At 38.6% G+C, this 15114-nt stretch overlaps 1 protein-coding gene across 14 annotated transcripts in view; it reads left to right on the top strand.

Annotated features, from left to right (window-relative positions):
* HUWE1 (HECT, UBA and WWE domain containing E3 ubiquitin protein ligase 1) overlaps window positions 1-15114 on the top strand; it is a 166300-nt gene that overhangs the window by 100334 nt on the left and 50852 nt on the right. For all 14 annotated transcript variants that reach the window (XM_043570269.1, XM_043570276.1, XM_043570266.1 and 11 more), the window contains 5 exons: window positions 9318-9509; window positions 11642-11858; window positions 12267-12389; window positions 13578-13815; window positions 14200-14430. In XM_043570269.1, coding sequence (XP_043426204.1) covers window positions 9318-9509; window positions 11642-11858; window positions 12267-12389; window positions 13578-13815; window positions 14200-14430 — 1001 coding nt within the window. The remainder of the gene's footprint in view (window positions 1-9317; window positions 9510-11641; window positions 11859-12266; window positions 12390-13577; window positions 13816-14199; window positions 14431-15114) is intronic.

Here is a 15114-nt window from a genome sequence, read left to right as displayed (position 1 = left end):
TGGTGGGACTCTAATTTGTGTATGCATACTTATCAGAAGCTTAATTTCCCTGCTTAAAGATGGCAAATGATTGTCTTAAGTGACTGTGGAACACTTTAGAACCACACTGTTCAATATGGTAGCCACTAGCCATATGTGGAATGTTGAACACTCATAAGGTAGCCAGTACAGCTAAAAAATTGAATTTTTTTCTTCCTCTTTTGCTCTCCCTCCCTGTTTTTTTTAAATGTTTATTTTTGAAAGAGAGAGCATGAGGGGAGGACAGAGGATCTGAAGCAGGCTCCGCATTGACCACAGGGAGCCTGATGCAGGGCTCAAGCTCAACAAACCATGAGATGTTGACCTGAGCCACCCAGGTGTCCCCCCCCCCAATCTTTCTTCTTCCCCTTTCTCTCTATCTTCCCTCTTGCTCTTTTTTTTTCTTTATTTCCTCTTACAAGGGGAGGGTATTATGTTTTGAATTGTGTCTCCCCACCCCACCTACACAAAAAAACTATGTTGAAGCACTAAACCCCCAGCACCTCAAAATGTGACTTTATTTGGAAATAGGGTTGCTAAACATGTAGTTGAGATTATATAGATTGGATGGAGAAAACTGAATTCTTAATTTTTGTTAGTTTCAATATAACAACTATTACTGTGTTCAGTTGTTAGAAGGCTTCTAAGTATGTTTAGAACAACTTCGGTATGTGAATGTATTTTTTTTTTTTCAACTAAATTCTGTGAAATCGGTACCTGGGTGGTTCAGTCAGTTAAGTGTCCGACTCTTGATCTCAGCTCAGCTCTTGATCTCAGGGTCATGACTTTAAGCCCCAGGGTGGGCTCCACGCTGGGCATGCATCCTACGTGTGTGTGTGTGTGTGTGTGTGTGTGTGTGTGTGTGTATACACACACACATATATTCATACATGCATAAAATGTATGAAATAAACGTAGATCAGCTATTTCTATGAAAATATAATGTCCAAATTGAGATGTACTCTAAACGTATTTATAGATACCTGGTTTTTAAAAATTACTGAGTATAAAAACTTAACAATTTTTATATATGATTATATGTTGAAAAATAAAAATTGAATAAATTGGGTTAAACAGTATATTAAAAATTATCTGTTTGGGGCGCCTGGATGGCTCAGTCAGTTAAGCATCCGACTTCGGCTCAGGTCATGATCTTAAAATTCGTGAGTTTGAGCCTTGCACTGGGTTCTGTGCTGACAGCTCAGAACCTGGAGCCTGCTTCAGATTCTGTGTCTCCCTCTCTCTCTGCTTTTCTCTCTCTTTCTCTCTCTCTCAAAAATGAATATTAAAAAATTTTTAAATTTTTTTAATGTTTTTATTTATTTTTGAGACCGAGAGAGACAGCATGAGCAGGGGAGGGGCAGAGAGAGAGGGAGACACAGAATCTGAAGCAGGCTCCAGGCTCTGAGCTGTCAACACAGAGCCCGATGCAGTTCTCGAACCCACAGACCGTGAGATCATGACGTGAGCTGAAGGTGGATGCTTAACCGACTGAGCCACCCAGGCGCCCCAACATTAAAAAATTTTTTAAAAATTATGTTTTTAATTTTTAATGTGGCTACTAGAAAATTTTAAATTATATGTGGCTCACACATATATGGACAGGGCTATTTTGTTTTTCTGATTCCATGTTATATATTTAAAATTTTTCTTTTATATTTGTTAAAAGTTTTTATTTTAATTCCAGTAGGTTAACATGAAGTGTTGTATTAGCTTCAGTTCTATAGTATAGTGATTCAACAATTCCATACATCACCTGGACAAGCTCATCAGGACAAGTACACTCCTTAATCCCCATTGCCTATATAACCCCTTCCCCAACCCCTCCCCTCTGGTAATGATCAGTTCTGTATAATTCTTTCTTGGTTTGTCTCACTCTCTTTTTTCCCCTTTTGCTCATTTGTTCTGTTCCTTAAATTCCACATAAGAGTGAAATCATACAGTGTTTATCTTTGACTTGTTTTGCTTAGCATTATACTAAGTCCATCCACATCCTTGCAAATGGCAAGATTTCATTCTTTTTTATGGTTGAAGAACATTCCATTTTCATATGTGCCACTTTTTCTTTATCCATTTATCAGTCAGTGAACACTTGGTCTGTTTCCATATCTTGGCTATTGTAAATAATGCTAGTTTAAACATAGGGGTGCATGTATCCCTTTGAATTAGTGTTTTTGCATTCTTTGGATAACTACCTAGTAGCGCAATTGCTGAATTGTAGGGTAGTTCTATTTTTAACTTTCTGAGGAACCTCCATACTATTTTCCAAAGTGACTGCACCAATTTCCATTCCCACCAGCAGTGAAAATGGGTTCCTTTTTTTCTACATCCTCACCAGCACCTTTTGTTTCTTGTGGCTTTGATTTTAGCCATTCTGACAGGTGTGAGGTGATAGCTCAATGTAGTTTTGATTTGCATTTCCCTGATGGTGAGTGATGATGAACATCCTGTGTTTTTTTGCCATCTCTATACTTTCTTTGGAAAAATAATCTGTTCATGTCTTCTGCCCATTTTTTGGTTGGATTATATGTTTTTTGGGTGTTGTAGCAGTAAGTTGTTTGTATATTTTGGATAGTAACGCTTTATCGGACACGTCATTTGCAAATACTTTCTCACGTGCTGTAGGCTACTTTTTAATTTTGTTGTTTTCCTTTACTGTGCAGAAGATTTTTATTTTGATGTAGTCCCAATAGTATATTTTTGCTTTTGTTTCCCTTGCCTTAGGAGACATATCTAGAAAATGTTGCTATGGCTGATGTCATAGAGGTTACAGCCTGTGTTCTCTTCTAGGGCTTTTATAGATACAGATCTCACATTTAGGTCTTTGACCCATTTTGAATTTATTTTTGTGTATGGTGTAAGAAAGTGGTCCAGTTTCATTCTTTTACATCTTGTCCATTTTTCCTTACAGCATTTGTTGAAGAGACCATCTTATTCCTATTGTATATTCTTTCCTGCTTTGACAAAATGAGTTGACCATATAGTTGTGTCTATTTCTGGGTTTTCTTTTCTGTTCCGTTGATCTGTGTGTCTGGTTTTTTTTTTTTTTGCCAGTACCATACAGTTTTCGATAACTGCAGCTTTATATTATAACTTGAAGTCTGAAAATGTGATGCCTCCAGCTTTGTTTTTTTTTTTTTTTTCAAGGTTTCTTTGGCTATTGGGGGTCTTTTGTGTTTCCATACAAATTTTAGGATTGTTTGTTGTGGTTCTGTAAAAATTCCTGCTGGTATTTTGATAGGATTGCATTAAGTGTGTAGGTTGCTTTGGGAAGTATAGACATTTTAACAATATTTGTTCTTCCAATCCATGAGCACGGAATGTCTTTCCGTCCATTTCTTTGTGTTCTCTTCAATTTCTTTCATCAGTGTTTTAGAGTACCGCTGTGGTTCAGTTTATTCCTAGAGTATGTTATTTTTGGTGCATGGGATTGCTACCGCTGTGGTTCAGTTTATTCCTAGAGTATGTTATTTTTGGTGCATGGGATTGTTCTTAATTTCTCTTTCTCTTCATTATTGGTGTATAGAAATGCACCAGATTTCTGTATGTTGATTTTGTGTCCTGTGACTTTACTGAATATGTATATCCGTTCTAGCATTTTTTAGTGGAGTCTTTAGGGTTTTCTATATATAGTATTATGTCATCTAGAAATAGGGAAAATTTCACTTCTTCCTTACTTTTGGATGTCTTTTATTTCTTTTTCTTTTCTGATTCCTGTGGCTAGGACTTCGAGTGATGTGATGAATAAAAGTGATAAGAGTGGGCATCCTTGTCTTATTCTTGATCTTAAAAGAAAAGCTCTCAGTTTTCCCCTTCAGGATGATGTGAGCTTTGTTTTTCATATGTGGCCTTTATTATGTTTAGGTATATTTCCTCTAAACCTACTTTGTTGGTTTTTTTTTTTTATCATGAATAGATACTGTTCTTTGTCGTACTTTTTCTGCATCTTCTTGAAATTATCTTATGATTCTTATCCTTTCTCTTACTGATTTGATATATCACACTGATCGATTTGCAAATATTGAACCACCCTTACAACCCGGGAATAAATCCTACTTGATCATGGTGAATGTTTTTTTAATATACTGTTGAATTTGGTTTGCTAGGAGTTTATTGAGGGCTTTTGCATCTGTGTTCATCAGGGATAGTGACCTGTAGTTCTCTCGTTCAGTGGTGTCTTTATCTGGTATTGGTATCAGGGTAATGCTGGCCTCATAAAAAGAATTTAGAAGTTTTCTTTCCCTTTATATTTTTTGGAATAGTTTGAGATGAATAGGAATTAAGTCTTCTTTGATTTAATGTTTGGTAGAATTCGCCTGTGAAGCCATCCAGTCCTGGACTTCTGTTTGCTGGGAGTTTATTGATTACTGACTCCGTTTCTTTGCTGGTTATCAGTCTGTTCAAATTTTCTATTTCCTCCTGTTTCAGTTTTGGTAGTTTATATGTTTCTAAGTATTTGTCCATTTCTTCTGGGTTGTCCAGTTTGTTAGCATATGGTTTTTCATAACATTCTCATGATTTTTTGTATTTCTGTGGTGTTGGTTGTTATTTCTCCTTTCTCATTGGTGATTTTATTTTTGTCCTTTCTCTTTACTGAGGATTAAAGAACCAGCTGCAGTTATCATTCATCTGTTCTGTTGTGGTTTTTTTTAGTTCTAGATCATTTCTACTCTAATCTTTATTATTTCCTTCCTTCTGCTGGCTTTAGGTTTTGGTTGTTTTTCCAGCTCTTTTTGGTGTAGGTTGTTTGAGATTTCTTGCTTGTTGAGGTAGGCCTATATTGCTAAATATTTCCCTCTTAGAACTGTCTTTGCTGCATCCCAGAGATTTTGGACCATTGTGTTTTTCATTGGTTTCCATGTACTTTTCAAATTTCTTCTTTGATTTCATGGTTGACCCATTCGTTGTTTAGTAGCATGTTGTTTAACCTCCACGTATTTGTGGTCTTTCCAGATTTTTAAAAAATGTTTACTTATTTTGAGACAGCACATGCAAGTGAGGGAGGGATAGACAGAATCCCAATCAGGCTCCGTGCTGTCAGCACAGATGTGGGGGCTCCATCTCAAAAACCCTGAGATCATGACCTGAGCTGAAATCAAGAGTTGGACACTTAAACCAACTAACCCACTCAGGCGCCCCTCAGATTTTTTCTTGTGGTTGACTTATGTTGTCATAGCATTGTGGTCAGAAAAGATGCATGGTATGACTTCAATCTTCTTAAATTTGTTGAAGCTAGTTTTCTGGACTAATGTGTGATCTTTTCTGTAGACTGTTCCATGTATAATTGAAAGGAATGTGTATGTGTTATTTTGCTATTTTGTTTCAGGATGGAATGTTTTGAATATATCTGTTAAATCCATGTGGTCCAGTGTGTCATTCAAAGTCCTTGTTACCTTGTTGATTCCCTGTTTAGATGATCAGTCCATTAATGTAAGTGGGTGTGTTAAAGTCCCCTACTATTATTGTATTACTATCAATTAGTTCCTTTATGTTTGTTATCAACTATATTGTGTATTTGGGTGCTCCTTTGTGAGTGCATATTCACAATTGTTACAGTTTTTTGTTGGATTGTCCCTTTTATTATTATATAGTGTCCTCCTTTGTCTCAGTCTTTGTTTTAAAGCCTATTTTGTCCAGTATAAGTGTTGCTATTCTGACTTTCTTTTGACAACCATTTGCATGATAGATGATTCTCCAGCCCCTCGAATTCCACTTGCAGGTGTCTTTAGGTCTAACATGAGTCTCTTTTAGGCAGGATGGGTCTTGCTTTTTTATCCATATTGTCACTGTGTGTCTTTTGACTGCAGTGTTTAGTCCATTTACATTCAAAGTAATTATTGATAGATATGTAATGCCATTTTGTTACTTGTTTTGTGGTTGTTTCTGAAATTTTCTGATCCTTTCTTATCTTTCATGGTTTGCTGTTTTCTTTAGTGATCTATTTGGATTTCTTTCTCTTTATTCTTTGAATATTTTTAGTGGTTTTTGATAGATGGTTACCATGATGTTCGTATATAACTTTCTTTTGCATATAGCAGTCTATATTAGTTGGTTGTGGTTTAAGTTTGAACCCATTCTTCTCTCCCCATGTTTTAGGTATTTGTTGTTACATTTTATATCCTTTTTTGTGAGTTCCTTGATATTGTCACTTTTTTTAATTAAAAATTTTTTAATGTTTGTTTTTTGAGAGAGAGGGAGACACAGAATCTGATGCAGGCTCCAGGCTCTGAGCTCTCATTGCAAAGCCTAATGCAGGGCTTGAACTCACAAACCACAAGATCATGACCTGAGCCAAAGTCAGACACTTAACTGACTGAGCCACCCAGGCACCCCAATATTGTCACTTTTGATCTCTCTTTTCTACTCAGAGTCCTCTTTACTATTTCTTACAGGGCTGCTTTAGTGTTTGTGAACTCCTTTAGTTTTTGTCTGGGAAACTCTTTATCTCTACTTCTGTTCTGAATTATAACCTTGCTGAATAAACTATTCCTGGCCACAGATTTTTTTCCCATTCAACACTTTGAATATTTCATGCCATGCCCTTCTGGCTTACCAAGTTTCTGCTGAAAAATCTGCTTGCCTTCTGGGTTTTCCCTCATAGGTTACCAACTTTTTTTGTCTTGCTGCTTTTTGATTCTTCTCTTTATCACTATATTTTGCATATTTATTTCTTTTTTTCTTCCTGCTTTTCAGTTTTTTCTTTATCATTGTATTTTGCAAAATTAATCACAGTGTCTTTGTGTTCATCTGCTTTTGTTGATTCTGTTGGGGGTTCTCTGTGCCTCATGAATCTGCATATCTGTTTCCTTCCCCAGATTAGGGAAGTTTCCAGCTATTATTTCTTCAAATTTTGTACCCCCCTTTCTCTCTCTTCTGGGTCTCCTTGTAGTAATGAATGCTATGTTTTGTGGACTCAGTGAGTTCGATGGGTCTGTTTTCATGTGCATATTTCCCAGCTCGCATGCGCTAGCTGGGAGAGGGGAAGAGGGAAAGAGAATCTTAAGCAAACTCTTGCTCAGCGAGGAGCCCAATGCAGGGCTCGATCCTATATGAGCCTGGGATCATGACCTGAGCTGAAATCAAGAGTTGAACACTCAGCTGACTGAGCCACATTAGGTGCCCATAGCCCCTCTGTTTTTTAAACCCAAACGTTATGGGAATTAATCTCCTCTTGTGAGTTTCCTCGTGCGAGTGCCTGTTTCCCTACCCTCTCTGCACCCTACTCCCTCCCTTCTGTGGGCAGCCTCCCTGGGCCTTTCTGACCTTCCTAACCTCTCAGATGCAGTTGCTTCTCTATATTTAGTTGTGGAGTTTGTTCTGCTGGTCTTCGAATTGCTCTTCAGTTTATTGACTTGGATGTGGATGATATCTAATTGTAAACGTGGGAGTAGATGATTTCAGGGCCGTCCTACTCTGCCATCTTTTAGGCTCCTTTGTACAGTGGTATTTTTATTTAAGTAATCTCTACATCCAGTGTGGGGCTTGAACTCACAATCCCGAGATCAAGAGTTGCATGCACTTCCAACCAAGCCAGCCAACCAAGCACCCCTGTACAATGGTATTTTAGAGAATAGCTTTTATGTTATATCACAATAAAAGTTCCAAATTGCAATAAGCATAAATTATACACAATTTTCAGATTCTAATGCACCAAACCTAAAATTAATAAAACCAACTTTTGGGGCACCTGGATGGCTCAGTTGGTTAAGCATCTGGCTTCAGCTTGGGTCGTGATCTCTCAGTTTGTGGGTTCCAGCCCCGTGTTGGGCTCCGTACTGACAGCTCAGAGCCTGGAACCTGCTTCAGATTCTGTCTCTCCCTCTCTCTGCCCCTCCCCCACTCGTGCTCTGTCTCTCAAAGATCAAGAAACCTTAAAATTTTTTAATTAAAAAAAATAAAGGCAACTTTCTGGAAAGTTTTTTTTTTAATTTTTTAAATGTTTATTTACTTTTGAGATAGAGACAGAGTGTGAGTTTGTGGAACTCGAACTCATGGACTGCGAGATTATGACCTGAGCTGAAGTCGGACGCTTAACCGACTGAGCCACTCAGGTGCCCCTGGAAACTTTTTTCCCCTATATTCTGCAACAGGGAAGAAATCAATTTGGTGGACTATTAAGAAAACAGTGAAGACAGTTCCATATATAAAAACCCATAAGATATGCTTACAAATTGTACTGAGTTTAACTAAACGTAGGGAAAATGCTTAAGGAATAAAGGCATAACTTAACCAAATAAGGAGTTACACAATAGCTAGTTATTATGGGGGAGGGGAGAGCACTAATAAAACAAGCACAAACCTTTGGCCCATTTAAATTTGGAGAGGGACGCCTGGGTGGCTCAGTAGGTTGAAGCATCCAACTCTTGATTTTGGCTCAGGTCATGATCTCACAGTTAGATTGAGCCCCGCTTTGGGCTCCATGTTGAAAATGCTTAGGATAATCTCACTCTCTTTCTGCCCCTCTCCCCTACTCGCTGACTCTCTAAAATAAAAAAATAATAAAGTATTAATAAATTCGGAGAAAGAGGACCAAACCAAAAATTAGAACCTCGAATTTAGTCAAATACACCAAATTTTGACTCAAAGAAACTATAAAATAATTTACTAGGAAGGATATATGAACAAAATTAGACTCTGTCAAAGAATTGCTTCACCTAACAATCTGGATATATTTTTTTTCTAACAATGTCTTTTACATATTTAACAAAGATGACTCCCATTTCCACAGGGTTTCTTAGAACATTACAAAAAAAACTTGGTGATGTGTTTTATTAACGTTTGTCTAAAGCTGATTATTAGATCTAAGAGCACACATATCCCCACCAAAAAAGAAAAAGATTACACCTCACATTCATATGCAAAAATCTTATATGCTAGAAAATGTATTTCTCCAGTGGTAATTTATGATATTTAATTTGAGTTTATTAGCAAGCCATGAAATTCAAACAAGGTATTCACCTTGACAGCATTGGTTGGGGCAGGGAGGGTGCACCACTCATATTGTAGTCTGTGTGAATGGTGCCCCTGTGTCATGCAGTACCTAGTCTTAGAAGGTAGCCCTGTTTTAAGACAGTTCATATGCTCTCACTGGAAAATGTCAGTATTAGCTACTTAGAAGGGCTTCAAGGAGAGGAGCATGTTAGTACAGTTTTGTTTTGTTTTTCTATTTCAGATTTAGGAAGTTTTGGAAACTTAAAGTGTAACAAGCACCATGGGTAGCTATTTCTTGTGACTTCAGAACAAGGAACCAGGTAAGTGACAACTCAACATGGTCTTACTGCTTTCCTCTGTGTCTACAGATGGGGAACAGGATGGAACAGCTCCAAGTATGGATGCTTCTACCCAGGGCTTATTAGAAGGCATTGGGCTTGATGGTGATACATTGGCTCCCATGGAGACAGATGAACCTACTGCTTCAGATTCTAAGGGCAAATCTAAAATCACACCTGCTATGGCTGCCAGAATCAAGCAAATCAAGCCTTTATTGTCAGGTGAGTGATTTTTTTCTTTCTACTCCCTTTTCTGGGTTTCAGAGCTTTAACCAGTTCTCAGACAAATTCAGTTCATATGGCTGCGTTGTTTCCTTTAAGGAACTTTTCAACTTTGGTGACTTATTTTCAGGTGTACTTAATACAATATCTGCTATGTGATAGGCTTTGTACTAAGTGCTAGGGATACAGGCATAAGAGACTCGCTTCTTGAAAGCTATGTCTACCCCTCCTTGTCTTTAATTCTTTCCTACCTATTCATCAACTACTGCAAATGGCTTCTACTCCTACCATTCCACTGAAATGTCTCATTAGTAACCTATTGCTAAGTCCATTGGATACTCTTCAGCTCCTTTCTCACTTTTTTGCAAGATGATAGTTGGCCCACCACCTCAAAATACTCTTTTCTTGGCTTCTGTGGTATGAAACTGTCCTGTTTTCCTGTTACTTGTGTGGCTACTCCACCCAGTCTCCTTTTCCTTTCTCTGTCCCTTAAACATAGCTGGCAAGTGACATGGTTGATTCATGTTTTAATAATGTAAATTTGGCAGCTCTGTGGAGACCACATTAACATGATACAAGACTGCATTAAAGATGTGCACGGATCTTTGTCTTCTTTTGCCTCTTAATGTCAGTGTTTAAGGAACCTATTTTGTATGTTCCTCAATATTTACCTCTTTCTGACACCTTAATGTAGAGGAAAGTGAAGACATAACTCCTGGGAATCTGGAGCTGTGCCCCAAAACAAGCAGAAAATGGACTTTGGTTATTCTGTTTATTATTTTTAACTCCCTTGAATTTTACATTCTGTTCTAATTTGTTTACTTCTACTCGTTTTAATTTGAAAATCTACCACCACAAACCCCATATTGAAGGTAAATTGACCAAGAAGGTGCTCATGGTTTACCTCTACTTTCTTTGCTAGACCTTTTGGACAACTCTGACCTTAGAAAAATCTGGGGTTTATTTGTGGGCCCGGCCCATGCTTTTAATGTCTATTTATCTGTGGCTACTGGCCTTTTATCTTCTTTTCTTATCCTTGCTAACAACCTTTGAGCCACTTTGCTGTTTGTTCACCTGAAGGTGAAACAAAGTGCAGTCTTAGGTTTGAATGCATTGGTTTTTCAGAGTCTGGGTATACCCAGCATCCAGCCAAGCAGTGCAAGTATCTGTACCACTTAATATTAGGAAATCCTAATTCGGATGGATTAAGAAGAAGAAAGGCATATTCCTTTTTTCTTAGGCTGTTTAACTCAGCTTACTAAGTTTCGGGTATGATATGTACTGCCAGCTCTAGTAGAGCCTATTTTTCACAGTGCATTGTTGTACACAAGAGATTTTACTTTGACTCAGATCTAACCTTTCTTAACTCTGGATCATGATAAAATGTTTGTTTTAGAAATTCTATAGCAGTATTTTCATTTATGATTTTGAGTAATATTGTAGAACAAAAATACAGAGAAATGGTTTAAGAAAAGCAAAGAAACACCCAAATAGAATATGTTTGGCCATGTTTCCTTTCCCTTTTTCTATTTTCAAACATGAGTTTGGATTCTACTCTTTGGTTCAACAACGTATACCAAAAAGCATCCTACAAGGATGAAAATTTGAAATACTTACAATCTACCTAACACCTTAAGAAAGGCATTTATAAAATTGTTAAGCTTTTCATAGCAATCTTTTTTCCTTTGGGGATCATACATTTAATGTGATCAGACAATATATAGTATATCTGATGTTCTTTCCTTGTCCAAATTGTTAACGGTTTTGCTATGTTTAAAGTTCTGTAGGCATTTTAAGTGATTCCATAACCCAGTAGATGTATTCATTTACTTAACTGGTTCATATTGCTGTGTTGCTTTTTCTACAAAGACGGTTTCCATTAATATGTACTTTAACAATGTGTTTATCTTGTCTTTCACATATATAATGAGTGCCAACATATTTCTCTGTTGCCTTCAAAAGAGGCATTTATTCTCTGGAACTTCCTTTTTGGATTGTCAGATGTAGAAACAAATCCAGGTGTTTGTGTGGGAGGAAGTGGTCGATCATAAAAATATATCGTCAGTAATGTCAGTTATAATGAAACCATTCTGAGAGTACTCTCATGCCTTATTTTGACTTTTGGGTTCCAGCTTCCTCCAGATTAGGCCGAGCACTTGCTGAACTATTTGGACTCCTTGTTAAACTTTGCGTGGGGTCTCCTGTCCGCCAGAGAAGGAGCCATCATGCTGCCAGCACCACCACAGCACCGACACCTGCTGCTCGATCCACAGCTTCAGCCCTCACTAAGCTCCTCACAAAGGGCTTATCTTGGCAACCTCCACCATATACACCTACTCCCCGCTTCAGGTGAGATTCTGCTTGAGATACAGAATCAAATTCATTGCTTTTCTACTTAAATGGAGAGTGAACCACTGAACTAGAGGACTTGAAAGGTCCCCTGTTAACTATAGATGCGTAGCCTACATGCAGTTTAATGTACTGTCTTGGTTTTTCTTAGTCTAGAATATAGAGATTTTTCAAGTATTTATAATCAAACTATATTTCAGTAACCTTGTATTTTTTCCTAGGTGTAAAAATCATCACCTTTTTTGCTTTAGAAATTTTAACAACCAGACTAGCCACCCACCTGAATTCCAGTCAGTCTCTCAGTCACTTCAGTACAATGTTAAATTGTACTCTAGGCTTCTACATGAATTTTCCTACTGCTTCTGTGAATGCTTCAGAGAAGTCTAAAATTTTTTTCCCCTCTTTCAGGCTGACATTCTTCATCTGTTCCGTTGGTTTTACATCTCCAATGCTGTTTGATGAGAGGAAATATCCTTACCATCTCATGCTGCAGAAATTTCTCTGCTCTGGAGGCCACAATGCTCTTTTTGAGTAAGAATCGAGTTGTTTCACAGAGAAGCATTTTTTGGAGTTTGGTCTTTCTGTGTGCCTTAGCACACAACTTTCTACATCACCTGTCCTGTGACCATGAGATACATAGAGACAGCCATTAGTTACACCCTTTTACATTCTGGGAACTAGACATATTTGTCTGTCTTCTTGGAGGTTGGGATTCACCCTGTCTTAGAGGTGTTCATAAGGGTCTCTGCTTTTTCTCATTTGGTTTTTAGTGCTTGGTACATATTTTTCTAATAGACTTGTCTTTTTCTATTGTTTCTCTGACTGATAATTTTTCTCCTTCTCTTAGTCTGAAGATTCTAAGCTGAATTTCACTTTTTTATCGAAGTATAGTTGACATATAGTTTTCTGTTTGTTTCAGGTGTACAACATGATTTGACGGTTTTGTGCATTATGCAGTTTTCATCCCAATAAGTGTAGTTACCATCTGTCACCATACAAAGTTATTATAATGTTATTAGCTTCATTCCCTATGCCGCAGTTTTCATTTCTGTGAAGTGCTTGTGTTTTATAACTAAGTTTGTACTTCTTTTTTTTTTTTTTTAATTTTTTTTTTCAAATGTTTTATTTATTTTTGGGACAGAGAGAGACAGAGCATGAGCGGGGGAGGGTCAGAGAGAGAGGGAGACACAGAATCGGAAACAGGCTCCAGGCTCTGAGCCATCAGCCCAGAGCCTGACGCGGGGCTCGAACTCACGGACCGCGAGATCGTGACCTGGCTGAAGTCGGACGCTTAACCGACTGCGCCACCCAGGCGCCCCGTCTAAGTTTGTACTTCTTAATCCCCTTCACCTATTTTACCCATTCCCCTACTCCCTTCCCTTCTGGTAACCACTTTTGTTTTTTTGTTTGTTCAGTTTGGCTTTGAAAAGTAAAGCTAAAAGTGGTAATCATTCTGCAGTCTGTATGTGTATCAAATCATCACATTGTATACCTTGAACTTACATATGTTATATGTCAGTAATACCCCAATAAATCTGGAGTAAACCCTCCTCCCCAAAAAGATAAAGCTAATAAATATTGGATAGATGAGCAGCTGTAGCTCTAAGAGGAGGGACGTGTAGTGCCAGTGTAGATACTGGGAACCTTCTGAATGCCCCCCCCCCCCGCCATCTACAATACTAATATTCTCTGTATATACTTTTTCTTTTTTGAATTTAGAACTTTCAACTGGGCTCTGTCCATGGGAGGCAAAGTTCCTGTTGCTGAGGGATTAGAACATTCAGATTTACCTGATGGCACAGGAGAATTCCTAGATGCCTGGCTAATGCTAGTGGAGAAGATGGTGAATCCCACCACGGTGCTTGAATCTCCACATTCACTGCCTGCCAAATTGCCTGGAGGCGTCCAGAACTTTCCACAATTCAGTGCCCTCCGCTTCCTTGTGGTAACTCAGAAAGTGAGTATTGAGCATTCTGAAACCAAGACAAATTTCTCATGCTGATTAGGTAGCTCTCCTTCTTTTTGGTCCTTAATGAAATAACTTGATTGTTGGAGAACCATTGGATCCTACTCCCAGATAAGGGCTGCCTTACAGAAGAGGGGGATAGAGACCATTGGAGAATATGCTGTGGTGTAAATATTTAAACTGTAAACTTGAGATTGGTTCTTTAGATTGGGTTCAATGCTTCTTCTGTGTGCTTCTTCATGCCCCTCAGGGTCAAGGATTTTGTTGTTGGCACTGACCTTTTGTGGAGAGACTTTCCCGTAAGTCCTTGACTTACTCCTCCAGTAGCTTTGAATTGAGATAGAATGATCACGCAGCTTTTCAAATGATTTCTAGGCAGCCTTTACTTGCATCAAGAACCTTTGGAACCGGAAACCCCTGAAGGTATATGGTGGGCGAATGGCTGAGTCCATGCTGGCCATCCTATGCCACATTCTCCGAGGAGAACCTGTGATTCGAGAGAGACTAAGCAAAGAGAAGGAGGGGTCTCGAGGAGAAGAGGACACAGGGCAAGAAGAAGGTGGCTCTCGCCGGGAACCTCAAGTCAACCAGCAGCAACTGCAACAGGTAGGGTCCTAGCCTCCCACTCCAGGGCCTAGGCTTTGCACCTGATAGAGTATACTGCTTGTGGGTTTTCTAAGTTTACATGCCACTGAGTGCCTGGTCCTCTTAGATAGGAGATACGTTTAAATTTGTTCCCTCTTAGCATTTCTTTTTTCTCCTGAGAAAGCTGGAGTGTAATTTTCATGCTCCTAACAGGTAAAAGATTTGTGTCCTCCCAAGCATGTTGTTAAGTATTAAAACTTTTTTACAGTATTCTCAATAGGCTGTGGCTGCCATGTTCTTTGGACACAAACTGTTCTCAGCTACTTTCTCATTCTGTAGAGGGAAAGGGTAGGGGTATCGTGACCCAAAATTTATTCTCCAACAGAGCTCTCTGAAACCTTATCTACAAAACTTTTGTTTGTTGTCTTTAAGTAAATATATAAACCACATTTTGAAAATTGGAGGCTAGGGGCGCCTGGGTGGCGCAGTCGGTTAAGCGTCCGACTTCAGCCAGGTCACGATCTCACGGTCGGTGAGTTCGAGCCCCGCGTCAAGCTCTGGGCTGATGGCTCAGAGCCTGGAGCCTGTTTCCGATTCTGTGTCTCCCTCTCTCTCTGCCCTTCCCCCGCTCATGCTCTGTCTCTCTCTGTCCCAAAAATAAAAATAAAAATAAAAAAATAAAAAAAGAAAGAAAATTGGAGGCTA

Source organism: Prionailurus bengalensis, chromosome X (assembly GCF_016509475.1).
Source record: "Prionailurus bengalensis isolate Pbe53 chromosome X, Fcat_Pben_1.1_paternal_pri, whole genome shotgun sequence".
Classification (NCBI taxonomy): Eukaryota; Metazoa; Chordata; class Mammalia; order Carnivora; family Felidae; genus Prionailurus; species Prionailurus bengalensis.
This window is presented reverse-complemented; position numbering and strand designations above follow the sequence as displayed.